The sequence below is a fragment of the Dermacentor albipictus genome, chromosome 5 (genome assembly GCF_038994185.2).
Source record: "Dermacentor albipictus isolate Rhodes 1998 colony chromosome 5, USDA_Dalb.pri_finalv2, whole genome shotgun sequence".
NCBI lineage: Eukaryota > Metazoa > Arthropoda > Arachnida > Ixodida > Ixodidae > Dermacentor > Dermacentor albipictus.
This window is the reverse complement of record NC_091825.1, coordinates 146,320,943-146,344,226: the sequence shown is the minus strand read 5'-3', so window position 1 is coordinate 146,344,226 and position 23,284 is coordinate 146,320,943. Positions and strand designations below refer to the sequence as shown.

Below are 23,284 nucleotides of genomic sequence, written 5' to 3'. Positions count from 1 at the left end.
GTCACGCTTATTCGCCTTTCCTATCTTTTTTTCTTTATCTTCATCTTTGTCTGCGGACAACACATACGAGAATATGTCGTAGAGTAGAATACGCTTGCTGGACGAGTTGGTTGAAACCTAGGGGGTACACATATTAAGCGCGACGTGGAAACAATGACTATGGTAGGAGGGAATAGGAATAACAGAGCCGGTGCTAATTTCTTTCGACCAATACACTGACTGCATGACATGACACAAATAGTTGATGTGACAAGAAGCGGAAACATCATAGAAGGGGCCCAATGCACTAGAAATGTAGTTGAGTAGAAGCCTTGAGGGCACATACAAGTTTAACGTGGAAACAAGCACTTAGTAGGATGGAGTAGGAAAGAACAGAGTGAGCCACTAAGCTCTTCCTACTCCTGCATACTAAAGATTTTTTTCCGCTGCATGCTAACATGTACCCCCGAGAATATATCCTTGGCAAACCTGTCGAATAAGCAGTTCTCGGTGGCTCGGTTGATTAAAAGGGTGCTGTACGCTGGACTCACCTTCCCACTTGGTGCCTGAAGTCGTTGTAACTGGCGTACATAATGAGATGGCCGAACGCCGTCGTCAGCGAGAAAAATGACTGCTCACAGGCCTTGAACCATACCTGTCAAGAAGAGTGACAGGAAGAAGATCGTTCCGTCGGGCTTTTTTGTTAAGGGTAATGACTTCATTTGAAGCATTGCCATTAACATTCTATTCCACTTTATTGCGCGAGCACTGAAAGTTTGGTCTCGTAATTACAAGATGTAACTGTAATTACAATTGGTGGTAATGAAAGTAATATTACGAAAAACAAAGATTGCCAGCGGAAAGGTAGGATTTTACGTATATTCCACTTTCAGTTCAGCGAACGTTTATGTGGAGTTACGGAGCTGGTTGTGCTTGACAAAAAAAGAAGCAAATCGAGCACGTCGGTCTAAGCACACAAAACATTTGCTTGAAACTGTTAGGCATCTGCAAACTGTAAGGTGCGCTCAATTTTATGCGCTCTGCACTTCAACACCCTCCTATTGTTTAGCATCACGTATTCGACAGTCGAAATGAAAACTAACTGCCTCGGCATTTTCACAGATTTCTGACATCAATTTCAAAGGTGCTTACCGGCATCGCTCCTGTATAATCGTTCTTTTTAAATAATCTACCGCTTAACCTTATACCGGAAAAGCCACATTCTCATGTTATATGAGAAGGGTCTTTCTGTAGGGCTTTTTTATAACAATGTCGATACAATGCAGCGTTAACGATGAAGAGGTGAACGACAAACGACCGAAGCATAGAGGAACTTACGAGTAGATCACAACGATCTGCATGTACATCTGCAACTGCAATGGTACATCACGTAGGCGATCTAAGCCGCAACACTGCCAGCTTCCGAAATTATCAGCTCGTACAGCTATTCGTGAGCTCGTTCGATTCATCGAATGCAGGGCGGGATGGAATCGTTATGCTCCCTCCTGTTCATTGTAGTAACACTATGTCAAGCCACAAAAATGTTCCCCTAAATGTGAACTTACTCTCCTCACACGTGAAGTGTGCGAGCATGCACGCTCTTTGCGACATGGCACTCTCCAAGAACGATGCGCCGAACATAAACGCCGCCATACCTCGATCTCCCAGATCTTTTCCCAGTGCGGAACGAAGAAGGCCTTGATGCCGTTGAACGCTCCGTCCTGCAGGCACGTGATGATTAGCAGCGAGACCATCACCACGTACGGCATCGTAGACGTCAGGTACACCACCTTGGGGAAGAAAACAGATACCGAAAGATTATTCGGGATTTACTTTACGCCGTGCAATTGCGAACCGCGGTAATAACTATCCTTAGCTCGTTCGAGGAGGCTGTCTACATTTTCCTATGTCTCATATGTTCTTACATAGATTTTGGCATGATAAACCATCACATTTTTTAGCTTTGCAAGAATAAAACATTTTAAGGACAAAAACAAGTGAACTGAGAAGTGCCCAGAGTCTGACTTCTATGACTGCCCTATTTGAATACATTTCGCGACGTTTCCTGCGTTGCATTCGGTTAGGCGCTGAATTTTTGTGTTCATTCATAAGTGAAATAGGTTGATACGAAGATAGCGCTTCAAAATTCGCCCTATAGTGCATTTATTTCATCCCAGACGCTGGTTATAGCGCTATATTGCTAAACAGTGGAGCTGCTATAAGCTGACGTAGTCAGCGTTAGAACATCTTAAACGAGTTGTGATCAAGCTTGAAGCAATAACGGTAATTAATATTCAAGCCAACACAAGTGCAATGTTTGTTTAATTTCATTGGAAATAAATGCTTGATAGACTCGTCAACTCCGTATCAGGTATGAGCTGCAATCATCGTCGTAGTACAAATTCGGTGTTCCTTTGAACGATGGACCAGATTGCGCATTAGCTGGAAAGCAAGAGGCCTTTAGTCTACTCCTTCTGTAGGCTAGCCGATCATTCGAGCGATGGAGAGAAGAGAGGGGGAAGCTCTTAATTAAGGCTGAGTGCTTTGCCATCGTGTGTACAACCGCTGGCATGCCACTCTGCAAAGGAAGGGGGAAGGAGATAAGCATTGCAGAGAAGAGAAAAAAATGACGAAAAAGTATGAAATGCGCGGTTTAACGAAAGAAATATGTTAACAAGTGAGCTGGAGGGTGGAGGGGTGTGGGTGGTGAATTCAGGCTTTTCTGTAACATAAAGTGAACCTTGTTTAAAGTTTTCCGAGAAAGCTGACTTCCGATAGATAGCGCAACAATATATCAAAGACCCGACGCTGTTTCGAAGGGTCGGGTATAGGACCTAACGTGCTCTAGATAACGTCAGCGGAGCGTAAGATATCATGTCCACTTGGCGCTCAAAAGAGCATGCCTAGTCCCGGTACACGAGGCATTCAAGTAGCATGGGCACCAAGCTAGCGCCTCACCTTGCCAACCGAACGAATGCCCTTGTATGTGGACAGTGCCTCGCAGATCCAGGCTAGAAGAAAGCACAACGCCATACGCCAGTCCAGCGTTGAAGGCAGAGTAAATCCCCCGGAGTCACGCAGCACGTACTTCCTGCGATGGAAATTTTGTGGCAAACCCCCTTTGCTTAGTGGCGAACAAGGGCGTACGTGGCTCCCATGAATTGTCTTTCAATTCATTACGTTGAATATGTAGATTCACCGAACATTATGTATTACCATGAACATACCGGGAAAATTTCGTCGAATATACATGCACGATAAAGTGTGCTACGAGACACTGCAGCACACGGTTAACCAGGACACGACATAAGCGCTTCTTGTCATCTAAGTAGTTTGTTACGAGCAGAAATAGTAACGCTGAGCGCAATAGGAGTAGAAGAACAAGCACAAGAACGCAATAGAAGAACAAAGGCGCGAACGAGTAGGTTTTAAGCCTATTTTAAGCGGAACTGCCGTACCGTCGTGTGTCTCCCTTTATAACATGACGGTTTGTTGCGAAATGTCTCGAGGCATATATAGTAAACAAAAAAGCTCATTTAGCACGCACGACAAAACAGTGAAAGGCACAAAACAATGCGCTACTACCTACTGGAGCGTCTGACGCGCGTCTTAGCTGCTATATCACCATGTAGCAGAAATGAAAGAAAAATGTTGCAGTTTCGCCGAAACGGCGAAAGATTGATTGCAATAGCAAATTAGTAGACCGCTATACAAATTAAGGAGAGTAGTTTTATCGTTCGTATAAACTTGTAAACTTTCGCTTACTAACCGAACTAGCAAGCGTGGTGTCACGCGCCACAAACAAACATGAACATATTCTCATTCGATGACCACGCAGACTCGCCGTCAAAACGCTGGAGTGAGGAAGCACGGCAGCCGCAGCGAGCGAATCGATCTTCGTACTGCCTTTAAGCTTCAACGCCAAAACGAAGCAGCGAGAACGCAGCGAGCGCGCGGCTGTTTGCAGTCGGCGCACTCTGTCCCCATCGCAGATCGCCGTCAAGATAGAGGCCGCACGGTCGCGCCGTACGCAGTTGCCGCCAAAGTAAAACGCCCCCCCCCCCCTCTATGCCCCCCCCCGGTGCCTTTCGCGCCATGGAAGGCCACGTGCTACCTCTCTCTCCGCTTTCCTCCCTTGTGCGCGCGAGATCGAGCCAACATCGCCGGCTTACGCTCGCACGCTTTCACTCGCACACACAGCATTCAGTGCGCGGCGACGATGTTATCGCACTTGCACTTTATACGGAACATCACGGCGGAAATGCGCCCGGAGTGTCCATATCATTGCTATCGAAATAAATAAATGCATAATTGAACAAATATATATATAGGACACGAAGAGTACAGTGCAGTGTTCGACGAAACCAAACAGCTGTCGCCGCGTCACATCACCCGGAAGCAAACTGGAATTCCTAGTTCGACAGAGTTGTCCGTCAGTGTGACGGGACAAAAGCTGCTTTATTCGGTGGAATGCAGCAACGTGTTCCTTGCCACGTAGCTTTTTTTTTCTTTGCATGATGTCACAAAAGCCGGGACACGTGCTGTAAACAGCTGCAAGATAGCCGTAGGGCCGCTATCCGGCAAGCGTTCGAAAGCTGACGTGCGGGTTAGTCGCATGCGATTGTCCATGCCGCGCCGATATCGCGGCCTAGGCCAATCTAGGCGACTCACGTGAGGCGAAACCGACCTTCGGCTTTTCGAACGGGTGCACGATAGCGGCCCGGCTGTTATCTGTATCTTGTCTTCGTCCTTTCGCTATATTGTTCTGACTTCCGCACGCTCAATGTGAACGCTGTTTACATATATGCCAAGCCCTCAGTGAAGCTGTCAAGCACCCATTCACTCACTCACGCACGCACGCACACAAACGCTGTATCAGCCAGGAGCTGTTTCGCTTTGAAACTTGTTGCCGACAAACGTCAACACTGATAACGGCTCGTTGCCTTGATTAACGGCCTAGAAAAATGAGCGTTCTCAAACTGAAAGTGTAACTTGAACATTTCTTTGGTAGAAACACTTCAAGTTACCTTGTTATACATACTGAAAATATTGCTCCGGAGCAGACGCTGCATTCGTGATGTTCGACATGTTCCTTAAGTCCTGCAAGGAAGAGAAAGAATAGTTGGGATTAACAATAAGGTGAGGACGTACTTACGTACAAGAGGAAATTTTCGGTATAGGGACGTTCGGGCTTAATGGTACTGCAATATACCAGGCTTTATTTTCTTTCTTTTCTTTTTTCCTTTTTGTAGACCGTACAGAATCCTTAAAAATCGCCTGTAGCAGATAGCAAAACTCTAGTCAATGAACTGGGTTACACAAAGAGGCGGATATTATATGCAAGAGAAGTTATAGCACATAATAGAGTAATTAGCAAGTATTTACCCCAACTAACGTGTCGATTAATTACTTGACGACACATATTGCAATCTACTAATTCCAGCCCGGTGAGTTCACAAGTAGTATCTACTTAAAACAACTTTCAGGATGACTGCAGTTTCGAGATATTAATTCCCAAAGCGTGCGACCAAATACGTGGGCGTTCCAGTTACTGTTGCGCCCCAATGCATAAAACAGCGTTTTCTTAAAAAAGTAAGTAGAACAATAGTGCATTTGCACAGAAAGTTTCACAGCGCATATCTCGAAATCCGTGTGATCCTTAGAATTCCTTCTAAGTGGATATGCCTTCCCGACTGACCCGCTACGTTTCCTAACTGGTGATATGTGCCGTCAAGTAGTTAACTCAAAAATTAATTAGTCGATTTAAAAAAAACTTTCTCGGTTAAGTATCTCGATTTCTCTTGCAAGTAGCGTCTGCCACGTCGAGTAATCCAGCTCAAGGAACACAATTACGCGATCTGCCACAAGCGGTGCTTAAATATTCTTAATTATCCAAAAAAAGTCACCCAGTATAATGAGGACGCAAGTACTACGGGATGAACTCAATGTGACCATTTCCTAGCAGAACTTCAAGAAAGTTGTAGACACGGCGGGGTCATGAGTAGCGTAGAATGAACTACTGGTGGTCTTCTAGACGCAGCAAAGCAGCGCCAGTTACTGAAAAACGTGATCAGGGGTACGAATCGAGTCAGGTTTCAGTTAATGAGTTATATGTGACGTTATAGGAGACGTCGCTGACACCATATTGAATAAACATTTACTTTAGGAGGAAGTTTTGGTGCGGGTGCTCCTATCTAAATAGACGTAAAAAAAGAATTCGTTTTTCTCGGCAACCACTGCACCAGATGTGGCGACGTTTGTTGCATTTAAAAGAACTTAAAACCTAGTGACTGTTGGTTTCGAATTTTTTATCTGATTTTTATTGTATCTGAAGATCGGCAAAAATGGAAAATTTTCAGAAAACGGAATTACCAACTTTACACCTCTGTAACTCAGGAATGAAAAACGATACCACAATTCTGTGAATTGCATTTAATAGTACATCTAAAGCGGACAAAGTTGATATGCTACATATTAATCTCAAAAATTTAGTAATGTTGAAATACAGCTTTTGCAGAACCCTTCTACCCAACGTAACAAATTCACGTAAGATATAAAATGACCTATGGAATTTGTCCTCTTTCAGTGATTCAATGAATGCCGTTTACAGAACCAGAATATCTGTTCTTGATGCGGAGCTATTATTCTTTTTTATCTTCATGTTTCTATTTATTTTTTTCAAACTTTTGCGAAAATTCTTGTAAATGAATTCAGTCCCTAAATCGAAATTCCGCTTACAACAGTCACTAGAATTTAACTTTCTCTCTCAAATTCAACAAATGTAAATAAAATCCGTCCAAATCGATATCTCAGAGAAAGGTTTTTGCGTTTTACATATATTTGTATAGGCCGCGTCGGAGTTGGGCCCGAGCCACGGAGGCCCGAGCCAGAGCTTCCTCTTAAACCTCAACCTCAACTTATTTCCTTAAAAAATACTTAACTGGGCAAACGAGAAATGCTTAAGAATTCGTTTTCTACATAATCTAACCCACGCTCACTCCAAGATTGCAACAGCTATAAAACGCTTAACTTACTGAGGGAAACACAGTGCTTTCGTTTAGTTACGCAACCAGTCATGCACCGCTCGAAGCACCTCCTCGTCTGATCGGAACTTCATTGAACAGAGCGATGAATTTAGTTAGTGCAAGTTATCCATATCGCAAGCACTGTTGTCGCATATCTAGGTCACTTTCTCCCTATCTTATTAGGACACTGTCCCTTCCTGCAGAATAAGTAACTAAAAAGAAAAGTTATAAATGCATTAGGAACGACACAAGCACTGCAGTGAACTTAGCTGCCAGATCCTCATAACAATGACATTTCAATCAAGAGTACAACGTTTCCTTTCTTTCTTTCTTTCTTTCTTTCTTTCTTTCTTTCTTTTCTTTCTTTCTTTCTTTCTTTCTTTCTTTCTTTCTTTCTTTCTTTCTTTCTTTCTTTCTTTCTTTCTTTCTTTCTTTCTTTCTCTTTTTGCACACTCACCTTGAATGAGTCCACGCACGTGGCGTCGCTCCAGTCGCCATCGCAGCGAGACCAAGGCAAGTAACTTTGGAACGACGCGAACAGATAGAAGAGGCACAGGGCCATGATGTAGTTGTACGACACGGTGACGTAGAACGTGGAGAACAGCTGCGCAACACCGATGCCTGTGCGGGGGAGAGAGAGAGAGAAGCGAGAATGAGGCGGCACTCAGTTCCTTCGCCACCGAGTGCGGTTGATAAAATGCGTGCGCAGGCCACCGGCAACAGGAATGGTGTCGTGCTCTACACAGAGGATGGCGTTCTTGCACTACGGAGGCCCCTGGCAGGTGTCAAGGGCTACACAACCTTTGATCCTCAGAGCGATGGTCTTTATATTATGCAACGCATATGCACAGCAGCCGTCTGATGTAACCTGAACAATAGAGACACACACCTAGCAGCCTGATTCTGAGAAACATAGGTTTCAAGGGGACAAACAGCGAAAGCCTTTCAGTGAAGGCAGATTGAGTTAGCAGTTTCTGAACATGCCAACCGGAAATCTCAAGCAACATCCGCAGAGAAGTAATAAACAACTTAAAAGGTGCTTAAGGTGTGTCCTATTTACGACATCCTACCTTATATGACGTTTTCTCTCGTATCCAAACTATCGGTTTGGGAGGAAAAGCGCCGTAATTAAACTTTCCGAACCAGTACGTAATGCGACAACTACACACTCGCGAACAAGGACCGTTGGCGGAAACCGCGATTTAATGTGCTCACTCGTTCCACACACAGTGCAAACAAAAAGAAAAAAAAACGAGAGTGCGTTTTCCCATTTGTGCAGTCGTTCAAGAGCCATACAAAACGCAAGCGGATGGACATGCTTAGTACTTATATCGGTATTCTTTATTAAATATATATAGCTGTGTATGTTTTCTGAAGGAATACTTCCACCAAGCAATGCATTTTATTTTTTTTTCACATGCATATCTTTGGCTAAAGTTTCTCATCAATGTAGGTAACCGAACTCGGTACCAAAGTTGTGGACTCAGGAGTGTATGCTTTCTCACACATGTTTAAAATGAAAATGATTTTATCAAATTGAGTTTGGTTGCTCTTCCAGTTATATACATCTGCGAAAAACAAGTGAAACAATTCTAGAGCAGAAACATTTGTATACGCGGGGACAACTTTCTGTGGCAATGAAGAGAAAGCTACAGAGGCGAAGTGCACATGTTGACAGCGCTCGTGATAGTAATACCTAAGTCTCGTTCGTGTTTGTTTAGGCTGAGGAACAAAAACAGCAATGTCTTATTTACTACAGCACTTGTAATAATACAAGGCATAAAATATATCTCTCATTGTTAAATTTGACATTTTTTCCCTCTGCGCTGTTCCACGTTTTGGCAAATGCGAAACCGTAGAAAATACCAAACAATCGAAGTTTAGGTCGCCCACAGGCACAGAAAAGGGAGTCCGGTCAATCCCTTCCGGCTATATAGTTGGCGTGCTAATCGATAAAAGCATGAACCAACTAGCACAGCAACAAATAGTAATACCAAACAAGCTACGCTGATTAAACATCTGCTATCAGAAACAGAAACAAAAAGCGCTGTGAAATTTTGCCGGTTTGCCTGGCGCAGTAACAAAAGTGCAGAAGCTCCGCCCCTGTAATTTTTTCTCTTCACTGCCACAGAACGTTCTCGCCAAGCATAGAGATGTCAGCACGTCTCAAAACCAGCGTCCTTGCATCGCCCACTTCATATGATGCTTCGAACGATGCTTTTTACAGTTCGTTTACTCGTCACTAAATTACATGTATCATGTGTCATCCTTAATGAGGAGTGAGACGGTGTGTATATGCTACCTTTGTCACAGAGACAAGAAACGTCAAGCTTCACTAACCTTTAAGCCCCGGTACGCATTTCCAGACTTTGACGTGACTTTTCCCCACGAATTGGCCGATGGCGAGCTCCATGAAGTAAACGGGCTTGCCGATTAGGAACAAGACGATGAAGTAAGGTATCAGGAAGGCGCCTGAAATACAAGCAACACTCAGTGAAACAATGAATTCTACAAGTCGCTCTTGCAGTAGATTAATCTGAATGAAACGTGCCTCCATGCTTACATTTAAGTACGATATTATGCTGCGTGGCAACACCCAGGCGAATAATTAAAAAAGAAGAAAGTTCATTGGAAACAGTCAGCAAAAGTTTTCCTACTTTCAACTCGTGTGTATATTTTTCCTTCTATCCTAGACCGAGTTCATCATATCTATCGCACAGTTCTTGCACTAGGTTAGTAAAAGTCCAGTTTGAGAGTTCGTGGTAAATCGTAATAATATAGCCAGAGTAACAGCGGTTGCTTTTCGGCCGTGGTGAGATCTGCATGAGCACGACTTAGCTTACAAATCAACAGTTGAAAAACTGGGGTCTCAGAAGAACGCAAGCATAAGGAGGTCTCGGGGGATTCGCGTGCTCTCTTTAACTACAAATCACTGAAAAAAAATGACTGATGTCGACAAGAAGACATAATAAATGAAACTGGTGCGGGACAAATATATTAAGGCGCCTTCCAAGGAAGCGCGCTCCCTCCGCTTCCGTAGAAACTAACGGTTAAACTTTAGTTGTAAGTGAGCGCTTCTTCCGTCCACATCGTTTTCTTCCGCTCATATTCCACTCAACGACACAACGTGATGCACTAACTGGCTCAAAAGTCTACGATTCTGAAATATATTAGCCTACAGTATCATTCCTTGTAAATTTATACTGCGTGGGCGCTTACAAAAATACACTTGCTAAAATCGTAGCACCCTTCGCGTTCAACACGTGTCTGGCCCATGGATGTTCCGCTTCAGTTCACGTGCATTACGCGCGCATGCGCATATGGAAAGGAAACGCGAACAACGTACAAAGCGTGAAGCAGAACGCGCACCCTTTCGGTACTTATGTGCTTACCAATGCATGCAAACGGCGCCATCCGTGTTCAGGCGTGAATGGCAATGCCTGATGCATACGCTTTCAGCAACTGCATTGATATCAGGTCGTGCAATGGACTAACAACACTGCAGTAAATGCTATATTTCTCTTCATATGCCTTCCTTTCCGACCCAGTAGCACATTTCGGGTGTAGTCTTGTGCTGATGGCGCCATCTTGCGGCTCTGATTTCACTGCGCGTTGCGTGCATGATGGTGATATTGCTCCCGTTTTTAACGAACGGGACTTCAACCGGAAGCTTTTCTCTCGAATCTTTTTTCTCTCATGTGCAGCGCATCTTGGCTAAAGGGGCGCTGCTTCATATACGGTAACCGTGGCCTCCGAGATTACGCGGCAGGGCCGATGTGCGCCGCTCCATCTCGAGGGACATGCAGTAATGCTCCTCAGCGATTACCACACGCAGGAGTTAGTTGAAACGCACTCCTCCAGGCCACTGCATTTGAACAGACGCGAAGTGTGCGTGCGTGCCTGCGAAGTGTCTGCCTGGCGAGTCGTATATCGTCGAGGAACGTTATCGAAGCACCGCAGTGACTGCAGTGATAAGCATTTCCCAATTCCCTCCTCCTCATCGTCGTCCATCACTTCTCTTGTTCCCCTTCCCTGGTGCAGAGAACGCATGTTCTCGGGTAAATAAAGACACGTTCTCCGGTAAATAAGGTATCTCTCATTTGTATTGGTCCAGCAACTTCTGCAACCTGCGCAACTACGTTCGTAGAAATGTTTTGATACAATGATAATAAATATATTGATTGATTGATTGATTGATTGATTGATTGATTGATTGATTGATTGATTGATTGATTGATTGATTGATTGATTGATTGAAATGTGTGAGATCGCTGGCAGTAAGAATAAAGCAATAATAATAATAATAATCATGTGGTTTTACGTGCCAAAACCACTTTCTGATTATGAGGCACGCCGTAGTGGAGGACTCCGGAAATTTGGACCACCTGGGGTTCTTTAACGTGCACCCAAATCTAAGTACACGGGTGTTTTCGCATTTCGCCCCCATCGAAATGCGGCCGCCGTGGCCGGGATTCGATCCCGCGACCTCGTGCTTAGCAGCCCAACACCATAGCCACTAAGCAACCACGGCGGGTAAGAATAAAGCAAAAGGGGATGAAACAAACACACAAGAGAGATAAAAGCGCGACCTTTACCTCCTCCGTTCTGATAGGCCAGCGTCGGGAACCTCCAGACGTTGCCCAAGCCGATGGAAATGGACAGGCAGGACAGGAAAAACTGCATGCCTTTGTTCCATTGTTTGCGGCCGGGCACGGCGTCCGGCGTGGCCTCCACATCTGCGGCCTGTCGAGGTGAACGTACTCTTTCAAAAACACGGAAAGCGAGAAAGCACTCGGTAGCAAGTGGAAGGGGGGAAAAGGCAAGCGTGTTCTAAGTGCTGTTGATTCTACCAACTGGAGTAACTCCGTGCAGCCAGTTGAAGTTATCACCCAGCAAAGATAGTAGCCTAGAGGGAGGATGTTTCAAATGTGTCGGGAGCTTTCCACAAATATCTAAGCCGTCATATCTCCTTCCTTGTCAGGTCTGGTCATCCACAACTACACCGTATCCACTCCTGTTGCGCGCCAGTTGTAACAACTGCGAGTCCATTTCCCGACATGCAAAAGCGAAGTGTCCAAGCAGGTTAAAGTAATTTTAGTCTAGTGGCGTCCACTCCATTACCATCGCCCGCAGACTTTCCAAAACTGAAAGAGGAGAGAGGGTGAAACTGGTTGATCGGCAATTTGCGAAACCTCAGCGTGAAAATATTTAATTGGGCGTTTGTGCTTATCTCTGTTTTGCGGTACGATAAGCGTTTATTCCCGCGTTTAAATACATGATTTTTGCACTAACAACATTGACACCTAAAAAGGCCGCATTGAAGCCGGAACTATCTGAGGACTATAACAGTTGGGCGACGGAAAAGCTTTCGGAGACACTGCTTCAAGATGCGGAGCTGCACGCTTTTTATAACTTATTCGATTTTACTCTCTCATTACGTCTTGCGGCAAAGCATACAAATTAAATAAAGAAAAGCATTGCACTTCCATGCTGATTATGCAATTTTTACCACCTCTGAGAGATTTCGCAGACGTTTACGAAAAGCCTTCTCGCGGCTCGCTGAAGAGAAGGTGCAACTATTTCCCTTTGTTCAGCGGAATATGATATGTATGACACGAAAATTTTAGCTTATTATTTCTGTTAGTTCTACTTACATGGCCCGCGGGGAATTTTGGTGGCGTCCTGTTGCACCTTCATATCTCGAGACAAAGAGGAGAGTTCGCTTACCGTTGAATGCAACCCGAGAACGAGTCCATTTTCGCTTGTCTTTTCCTTGTAGGGAGGTGGAAGCTCCTGCGTTCAAAGATTGTCCCAGCAGTGAGCGTCAGTTTACCTGGCCGCCAAAAAGGTTCTTATTTCTCACGCTAAGGCACCTTCGCCCCAAAAGATAAAAGAAAACTTGCAACGAATTGGAAAGAAAGTATCGGCTGCCCGTTTATATTAAGCCTCCGAAAGACCGAACAGCATTGCGCAAGTTGCGGTTGCCTTATGTCAACCGGGAACCGAATACGAAAAACGTTCGTACGTACGAACGTTTTATAATCCGATTATTTTTTTTCGGCGGAAGAAAAACGTTTTGGTTTCACTTACACATACTTTCATGTGAGGGTAAAACATCCAAAATTAAAATTTGCGGTACCGTTACGAAAACAATGAAATGGGGATCGAAGACATAAGAAAGCCGTTATAACCACACGTTTGCATGACATCGTGGGTTCGTCTCCTACCTCCTGCGGCCGCATTCCAGTGCAACACGCCGCGGTCGATCCCTAAAGCTGTTGAAATAAACGAGCGATTATACAAAATAAATGTCGCACATTTCACATTTGATTCCTGCTGGGTTTCAGTAGTCACTCTCGTATGTTCCTACAGTCCCCGGGTACAAAAAAACGACGCGGTAACTTCATTAGACGAGTACCTTCATTTATGAAGCACACAGCCAACTTGCAAAATCTCTTAATGGGTCAAGTTCTTTTCTCTTCTTTCCTTCTTTTTTTCTTTTTTATTTATTTATTAGGCCACACGTAAGCAGTTTCACACGAGGTTGTATCGTTAATAAAAAATGTTCGGGGACATGCTTCTTCTGACTCATTAAACAGGGTCTTCAAGGCATGTGGCCTTCAACGCCTTGCCATCCCTCTCCAGAGGACCTCTGTGAGTAACAAGATCTCGCAAAAGGACAATTCCGAGTGCCTGAATTGACAACGACATTGCCACAGCAGCACTACACCACGAATAGATAAAAATACACACTAATTGTTTCCGGAATACCTGGATGTGCCTTAAGTGTTATGCAATATTCGTTGATTCTTGTAAAACCAAGCAGCCTCGTGTAGACGGGCTTGCTGCTCGACAATCCATAGAGAGATTGCTGCCCTTCCAGGAGGCCAACGCTCGGCATTTCCATAGAATGTGCTACGAATGTGGTGCCGTTTTTAACAGATGTACACATGGGGCACTTCGGCCGTTCTATCACTGGTGGCGGCGTCGGCGGCGTGTCAGGATCAGCCGTGGTGGCGCTTTGCACTTGTCGCCATCGATAATTGACCGCTGGGGTTGTTGCTGCCCCAGTTATTATCCTTGTGAGCCCGCAGAACTCCCGTTCTGTAAGGCCTGGAGCTAGACAGGATGTTACACGCCGTTTCTTTGTCTGCCTGCACTTCTTTCTTCGCTTCCTTAGTTAGAGCCGGTATTCCGTTGTTGTTCTCATACAATCTGGCTCACACCAACTGCAGGCGATTGGCCACGATTCTGGTGGATAATGCCTAATTAATACACAAGTTAAATTTCACTTGCAATTTTACGAGAACTGGAAAAATTAATGTGATAGATGCAACACGATAAATGACGTAGACTGGATTTAAATGCACTAAAACTAATAATAAGGAAGGAAGGAGATTTAACTTGACTCATCGCTCGGAATCAATAATATATTCCTGGACGGCGGCGCAAACATCCGCGTGAAGTGTATACCATACCGTTCAGTTGGTAGCGAGATCCTAAGCTTCTTCCGCTCCTTCGATTACTAATGCGTGCCGCAGCATAAAGCAAAAACTAAACGAAAGAGAAAATTGCCATTCACCTGAGAGTACCACGAAACCACAAAGGAAACCGAAGGTGTAACCTTGCGTTTTTCAAGGTGCCTCCCTGTAGCTGGCAGATTTCCGCCGGAGCGCTTTACCATATTCAGTGCCCTATACGCTCCTAGTTGCCGATTACTTATAAGCGTAGCTCTACTATCAGCTAGACTGGTTAGCTCAGGTTGTACACGGTAACCGCCCCGGAAAGGCGTTGTTCCCGGGTTCGATCGCCGAACCGGAACGAATGTTATTTTTTTGTTTTTTTTTTAAACCGCGTGGCGTTCTGTCTGAGAAACTCGTTTGGGCTGCTTTCATAGCTACGTGGTGCCTCTCAGGCAGATTACAATTTTTACATGTCATGAAACCTCCTTCGCCACTAGCGCATTTCCGTAGAACCACTTCGCCAGGGCACAAAAAAAAAAGATTAAACACCGACACGGTGAGGTACGCTAAAGGACTGTGTCACTGTCTTACTTAGGCTGCCTTACTTATAAAAACAGGCCTTTCAATATTTGTTGACTAGTGACTAGTATTGGCTAGTGATTAGTGTTGACTCGTTCCGGCGTTGTGCGTCAGTGCGAATTAAAACCAACTAGCCCCGATCTGTGATCATCTATTAGACGAGCTGGCTTGCCATATAGCCTTGCTTCTAACCTTGTAATGCCCTAACACAGTTTTACATCAGGGAAAATTAGAAGAACTTGTTGAGGTTCCTTTCTCGCCATAGAGTCTAGCACATTTGTTGGAAAAAAAATTAAATGTCTGCACAGCGCAAATGTCTGCACAGCGCAAAAGACGAAGGCAGAAGAAAGGCCACAACAGTGGCGCCGTTATTTGTTATTATTAAATGTTATCTGATCGTTGAAATTAATCCATTAGTAATTTGGTTTACTGAACTTCGCACAAGTAGAATTTATCTGCTGTCTATCAGAAGCGCTACTATATAGGCCATGCGATCCGTTTCCTGTGCTTAAAACACGTTCTTGGGGTATTAAACTCAACGGTAGCATATACCAGATGTTCTATTTTTGTATTTTGGTTAAACCAAGATTTTAAAGATTGCCTGCGGCAAATAGCACAATTCTAAGATTTGAGCTGAATTACTCAATTAGGCGGTCATCACTTCTACGAGAAATCAAAATGCTTAATTGAATAACTGCCTTGGACGCACTAATTAACTTTTTACTTAATTACATTACGGCACATATTTCAATCTGCGAATTATAGCCGCTGAGTTCGCAAGGCATATCCGCTTGGAACGAATTACGAAGACTACACCAGTTTGAAGATATTAATTTTCAAAGTGTCCGACGGAAGGCAATGGCGTTCCGCTCACTTTTGTGCTTCAATGCATAAAACAGCATTTTCATTAAGTAAGTGGAACAACAGTGCATTTTTACGGCAAGTTTGACGGCGCATTGTCGAAACCGGTGGCATCCTCCGAATTCGTTCCAAGTCGACATGACTTGCAAACTCACTAGCTACAATGACTACATTGGGATATGCACCGTAACGTGATGGTTAAAGATGACTTGGTGTAATTATGTTAATTAGTCCATTAAGTATTTGATATCCCGTAAATTTAACGGCCACCTCGTCAGAATTGTGCTATTTGCCAAAGCCAATTTATAAAAATTTGGTGCAGCAAAAAACAAACACCTTATACTATACGTTGGATTGCTTATGATGCGTTACAGGTTTGCTAGAGCCCTCTGCTTGGCCTTTCAGCCGGAAAATAAATAACGTTATAAATCAACCAGTTGATGTGAGAGCGCGCAGGAACGCGCGAACCTCAGCACTCGGCTTGCGTTGAAAACAGTCTGACAACTTGATACGTACGCACTAAGGAAGCGAACAAACAAAGCCATCGGGTCTCGCTACAGCAGGGCTTGGCGCGAACAAAGTCCACTGTTTTCGCGGCTCTTCTCGTGGGCAGCGAGGCGGCGAGCGCCGGACGTGTGTTCATTGCCGACGCGGAATTTTCACTTCTCCCCGGCGTTTATTTCCTTCCCGCTTCCCGCGCCTGAGTTGGCGCGTCATAAAGGCAAACGGGTTTTCCGGATGTTGCTGACCGGGCGACGCAGACACTCCTCCCGGTATCGTACGGGCACGAGCGACCTTGACTTGCGCACGGCGAGCGCAAGGAGTTACTGCTCGGGCTCCTCCCTCAATAGCGCGCAGCGCTGAGTAGGGCACATGGCGTACATTTCGCGCTAGCACGAAGGCAAAGACTCAAGCCGGGGCTTTTGAAAAAAAAAAAGCTGCCTTACTTATATAAAACGGGCCTTTCAATGTTTGTTGGCTAGCGACTAGTGTTGACTAATCACTTTTTAAATAGTTGGTCGAACAACTTTTCTTGCAGATGCGATAGGTGACAACCTCAGTCAACGATGTTTGCTACATAGTTATACGGAAAAAACTTGCTCGTGGAACCCTCGTTTGCTGCGCCTCGATGAATCACTCGATAAGCGGGACTGCGGCTAATCGCGAATCACGAGGTCGCAAGTTCGACTCCTGGCCGCGGCAGCCACATTCCGAAGAGGGTGGAATGCAAAAAAAAAAAGAAAGAACTCGTGTATTGCGCTCTAGTTGCACGTTAAAGGGATACTAACGAGGAAAACTAAATCAGTTTAGGCTGGTAAAGTGTCATTTCAGAACTCTCTTACCGTTTTTCTGGCGTATTACGCCTCCTGTGACGGCCGGAGTTCTTTTTTTGGGGGGCATTGCAGAAACGCAATTTACTTCTCTATAATGTCCTTCTAGCAAAAAACCTCAGTTGTAGAAATTATTGCGAGATTAGCTGCACCGTGTCTCTTGCGGTCCGTGTCTTCCTCTGGTATGTGAAACCGTAAATCATTCTTTTTATTTAACTTTATTTTAAATGGTTAAAGGAACAAGGGCAATTACTCTAACCTCTCGGCTGTTCCCTTTCGTGTACAGCCGACCACAAACGTTTAAGGAAGACGGGTCGTATGACGAAGATGAACTTTATGCTCTGGTAAGGCATAGTGCTTCTAATTTAATGGATAACTGAGTAGGCCTCTATGTGCACTAGATATTGGAACTTTGAATTATGAGCAATGTGTGCAGGCTTCGCGTTAATTCAGATTTTTCGCCTATCCAATGTTCTATGAACATTTGTGACCGACTGTATTTGATGGAGATAAGAGTGTGGGATGAGTAAAACACGGTAGACAGAAAAAGAAAAGAAGTAAAGAAGGCATATTCGACATGTTTATCGGTTCGATTCAAGGGAAGAGAAAAAAAGAACTTCCGCTGTTACCAAGAAAGAAAAGTAACGAGAGGAAAGGCATGGAGGTCCACGAGATAACCCTCTGGTTTATTACCCTACAATGGCGGTGAATGAAAGGAGAACAGAACGACACTCTTCCCAACTTGCTCAAATATCCATTGAAGAAGTACGCAGTGGGTTACCAGTGTTTACAAGCCTGCTCTGTGCCTCCGCTGAATGCCACCCGCTGCAGCATCCCGTAACACTGCATAGTACTAGCGACGATGGTATAACGTACACGCATCACCGCGCGCGGGTAAAACCCGCCTCACGGCCCACTCCGCCGTCTCGGCAAACGCCCGTCCGCCGGTGCCCTGCAATTACGCAAGCTAACGCTCCCACTGATGAATGGCGCATCTTATTACCGGTACGTCCGCTTCTGAATGGGGGCGCTGTGTACGAAAATAGACAAGGAGGGAACACGGCGGCACGAAGATAGCCGACTGACAGGGACAGCGTGGCACCGGGCTCTCGGGGCCATTTCGAGAGACCGCCGAATGTATGCATTACAGTATTGGATACCGAGACTTAGAATACATTCGCGTTGCGAATGATGCCTAAGCACTGATAACTTCGAAGAAATATGCGTCGATAGGATACGGAGGGCTATCATTACACTGGCGCAGTCGAGGTATGCGCCGTTCCCACTCGCCTGGTAGGGTAGAAGGAACATTCGCTTAGCAAACCCCGTGAGACACAGTGAAGGCGAAACAGACTTCCAGCTTGAGTCGCTGGGAACTCCAATAGAGTTTTTACTGTCTTTCAACGGGTTAACGCCTAAGTGTGAATGCACTCCCTGGGAGAAAAAAGTTCTTTATTTAAGCAAAACGACAGACGCTAGCAACAGTAACAACGTCAACGATTTGGTCGACATGTGCGTGAAATGACAGCTGACCTCTCCGTTTCTTTTTTTTTTTTTTGCTGCCTTTTATTTCAGAGGTGGTTATATTGCTGCACACTAAGAGCATCAAATATTATGTTTGTTCTTTATTGGATGAATCATCGGTGGATTTGTAAAGCATCCGGAAAGTGCACCAGTCTACGAACCACACTAATGAAATTTAGTAACAGCGTTTCTTTGAATGTTATCATAATATTAAGGGCCGCCGGCGAGAGAAAGAGAGACTGCGCTGTGCACAACAGAGAGTCTCAGGACTATTTCTTGTCGGGCCAGTTTGGTGAATCTATTAGAAGAGTGCCACACATTGACTCGCACTCGTAGAGAGGGACGGGCACTACGAGCGTTCGTCTTGTCTGTCCTTCTCTTTGTGCACATGTGTCAATTTGCGTCCCTGTTCTAACAGAATGTAGAGAGTGGGTTGATTATCATACATTCCGCAAATAAGCCACTCGAGACTCAATAGTTGTGCAGAGTACGGGGAGAATCATGAGTCAGTAGTGCGTGCGAAGATATAAAGCTCGAAAACCAAACGTTAACTCTACGCACAGTACTTATAGCTCCTTCCCGCAGGCTGCGCGAATGTTGAGTCACGGGTTCATGCTATTTAGGAGAGCACGTCAGGGCAGTCGGAAGGACAGCAGACGGCAGGACAGGGACGAAGATTAAGTGTGTTAGTTCTTCGTACATTCTTATTATTTATGTAATTTAGCGCAGACGGCAACCTGCCAGAAGATCTATGATGCCACTTTTGGAATACCTAAAACCAATACACATACCCTTCTTATTCGGTCTCTCAGTGGTGGATCAGTCACTATATTCCGTTGCACACATAGCAGTCAACGCTGTGTAGGCTTGAGCGACTTCTTGCAATGGCTTCGTTCGCACTTGAATGTAGTTCGACGCTTTCTGACCGCAACTGTGGCCGACTGTTGTTCATATATAGGCTCGGTATTGAATGAAACAAGTTTTAATCCTTAAAACACACTGTGGTATACGGCTGCTAATGCGTTGTTTTAGTTCATTTTGCATTTTATCTCGTTCTTTTCGTGTTTCTTTATTTGCGACCCGTCGCCGGGAGCGTCACGTGCATGCTCGCGCGAGCGAACGCTGTTGGCTCGCAGCGAAGCGTAGACGGAACGCGCGGAGTGACAACTTTTCTTGACCGAACTACTTGCGTAGCTTCCACAGCGTTGACTGCTATGTATGGAACGGAGGATAGTTGAGCGATTGGGGCCGGTAGCGTTTCAACGAACCCACGAGATAATGGCGACGATGCTCAATGCAAAAATACGCTTGACGTGAAGTGTCTCCGAAACTCGGTTGCCGGATCCCCTTAGTTTGCGCCGATCGCTACAGCGCCTAAAGTCAGACTTGATCCACACTCATCGCATAGACAGCAACGACTTTACTGCCTAACGAGTGGATGGTGGGATTCGACGACCCAAAGCGATACGGGGGCTATGAAACGCGCCTCAGTAGAAGTAGGTAAAGGCAAGGCGCAGAAGACCAGGGCTTAGGAAGAAGAACACAAACGACAAGACGGGCGTTTGTGTTCTTCTTCCTAAGTCCTGGTCTTCTGCGCCTTGCCTCTACCTACTTTAAACATGAACCAACTAGCCCAAGCAAGAGTTTTACTTCAGTAGAAGGGCCCCCGAATTAATACTGAGCGCGTGAGTTTCATTAAAGAAACAATAAAAGGGAATATTAGGCTACACAGTATTAGTAAATTATGCTTCTGCGATAGAAAAGCGGCCACTGTTACCGCGAAAGTAAGCCTGTTAAGCCAGGATAGACGCATAGCCTCAAAAACTAAACACTTGGCGCCGCGGCCGCTATGTTTTTTTGCACCAGCTCGTCGTGCCCGTTCTTCGAGTCAAAGATACTCGGACCGTGGCCACGCCCGTCACTGACATGAAAATCGATTCGTGCACTAGTACAGTACTTGAAGTGCACCGGCTTGAGAGACCGTTTATAGTGTCCCTGTGCATCCTCCCACACGCACTCAGTGCTCACTATCTCCCTTTCTTCCTGTCTATTCCCCTTTCCCCCAGTGAAGGGTAGCAAACAGGGTGCTCGTCTGGTTGACCTCCCTGCCTTTCCTGTCCTTGCTCTCTCTCTCTCTCTCTCGTCATGACGTCATGGATTTTCGCAACGTGTGCTGAGGTCTAATTGTTCAGCTGTAAAGAAGGACAGCATCACATGGGAAAAAGAAAAAAAGAAGAATCAGCCTAGCAAACTTACACAGCTCTTCCTGTGCCAAAACGGATCAAGTCCGAGAAAATACCTTAAGATCCATGACGCTACACTGACATGCCGGTGGTGAAGTTCAGGCCAGTCTGACTTCGTTTTCTCCACGAGTAGCCAACGGTATTTGGCCAAACTACTCAAAATGGAATTTTGAAAGAACACTTTAACAGTGCGAGCGGATTTGGTGTAGCTACGCTGCAGTGTCTCTTGCGTGCAAGGAATAAAAGTTAATTCTGAGGTTTACGTTCCAGCTCCGTTGTATGATTATGAGGCATGCTCTAGTGGGTACCCTCCGGATAAATTTCGACCCCCCTTAGATTCTGTAACGTGTACCTAAATCTAAGTCTATACGCTATACGCGGCCGCCGCGGCTCCCGTACTCCGCCATCGTCGGCACAGTACGATACGGCCACCGCCGTCGGGATTCGAACCCGATACATCATGCCCAGCAGCAGAATGCGATAGCGATGATGTATCGACAACGAAATAAGAGGACTTGTGCAGCCAGTTGGTGCCTTTCTGCAACGCAGCAATGTATGATATTAAAAAAAAGAATGGAAACGCATTATTGCCTATAAGTAACACTAATCATTTCAAAATGCAATTTCGTTTTACACACAACCGTAATTGCCACGAGTTCCACATGTGTGTCATTGGCGAAGAACCACGTGCTTTTTCGAAAAGGCAAGCAGTGCATCAGAGGTCCGCTCATTTATAATAAGGTATACCTCTACATCCTAATTGTTTGTTACTCTGTTTATGTTGACTCGGGAAGTGAACCGTTTGACGCCTAAACTGAATCACGCCTAATAAAAACACTTCGATTTGTCAAGCTTGTGATTTGGGCACGTGAATACATGAAGCCACGCGTAGATATTTTTTTTAATGTGGAGTTCAGCAGGATTAAAACATGCTCGTGTAGAACCTGCTTCTTCGAATGTGGTGCGGTGAAACACTAATACGCTGCTGTCGGAGAAGTAACGACGCGTGATATCTTAATTTAAGTGTTGCTCATTACGTTATCTCGTCCCCAGGAAAAAAAGGTTCAAAAGCGGCACGTGTCAGAACTCCCCCCATCAAGATAGACAACTCAAAATAGACGAAAGATCAGAACTTCTGGCGTATGTTTCAGAAGGAGATCTGAGAAAGATCCAATTTCACTCACCTGAAGTTCCCACTTGTTCCGCATGCTGACGCCGCGTGTACTTGAGTTGTCTTCAATCACCGATTGCCTGGGACGTGCCGTACGCACTGCCGTTGCCCAGATCTCTCCGAAGCACCCTCCGTAATATATGCTCAGCGCCGGCTGCTATTTAGCTTTCCATCTTCTGGTGTATTACCACACCGATATGGAATCCATTGTCCGGTTGGCGTCCGCACCGGCCTTGCGGCGATAACGGCTATCTCGGCTCAGTGTTCCTGTTCTTCTCGTCACCCGCAGCGACGATCCCGGTTGAATTGCGCCGCCACACTTTCACCAAGACAACAAGGGCGCGAGTAAAGCTGCTGACATATGAAGCCGCCCGCGGAGAACGCGTCCGAGAACTATCGAAAGAGAAACTGCGAGAAGCCGAGCCGACGAATTCCAATAACGTATGCAGGCAGAGAGCGCCGCGTCGCACGGCGGGACGCTTTGGCTGCTTTTTTCCCAAAGGCCTCGCGTGCCGCTGCTCGTTGGCTTTCGGACAGGTTTCTGGGCCTTCTTTCTTTCAGCTCGCGACGCGCGCGCGCTCGGATCAACGAAGAAGGCGAGAGCGCCAGTAGCGAGGGTCTGCCGCGACGGGGCACGTGATCGTTACGAGCGTGAAAGTAAAGTGACACGAGCCTATTAGCGGGCTTACGCTCGCCGATCGGCCAGTATGCCCCGTCCGCCAACTCGCGTATTTGCGCTCTCGTCCCCGAGATGGCTGATCGGCTGTTTGTTCGCAAACAACGGGACTCTGTTCCCTCCCCCGTTTCGCTCGTTCGTCTCTTCACTTCGTGGCAGACTCTGCCTACAACCGCCGGCCTTCCCTCTCTCTCTCTCGTGTGCAGGTTAATGTAGGTCGCCGCGCTGTGTCAGCTTTCCGTGAGAGCGTCGACGCAGCCGGCGTGCAATGCATCTTTTCTAGCGCCCGCGCGCTCGCAAGGAGTGACGTTTTCACCCGCGCCTTTTCTGGCTTTCAGCGCGCGCTTCTCTTTCTCATCACACTCTCTGTCTCCTACGTTTTCCCCCTCGCCACACACATGCGCACGCCGCACCCGAAAGTAGATTACGGGA

The 23,284-nt window shown here is 45.7% G+C and overlaps 1 protein-coding gene across 1 annotated transcript in view; it reads right to left on the bottom strand.

Moving 5' to 3' along the window:
* Positions 1-23,063, bottom strand: part of LOC135906251 (sodium-dependent nutrient amino acid transporter 1-like) — a 32,287-nt gene extending 9,224 nt beyond the window's left edge. Inside the window, exons 1-9 of the mRNA XM_065437553.2 lie at positions 22,190-23,063; positions 12,732-12,797; positions 11,600-11,747; positions 9,345-9,476; positions 7,462-7,625; positions 5,021-5,079; positions 2,938-3,070; positions 1,635-1,769; positions 531-634 (exon numbers count right to left, since the gene is read on the bottom strand). Coding sequence (XP_065293625.1) covers positions 531-634; positions 1,635-1,769; positions 2,938-3,070; positions 5,021-5,079; positions 7,462-7,625; positions 9,345-9,476; positions 11,600-11,747; positions 12,732-12,797; positions 22,190-22,213 — 965 coding nt within the window. The 5' untranslated portion in view covers positions 22,214-23,063. The remainder of the gene's footprint in view (positions 1-530; positions 635-1,634; positions 1,770-2,937; positions 3,071-5,020; positions 5,080-7,461; positions 7,626-9,344; positions 9,477-11,599; positions 11,748-12,731; positions 12,798-22,189) is intronic.
* Positions 23,064-23,284: the final 221 nt, after the last annotated feature.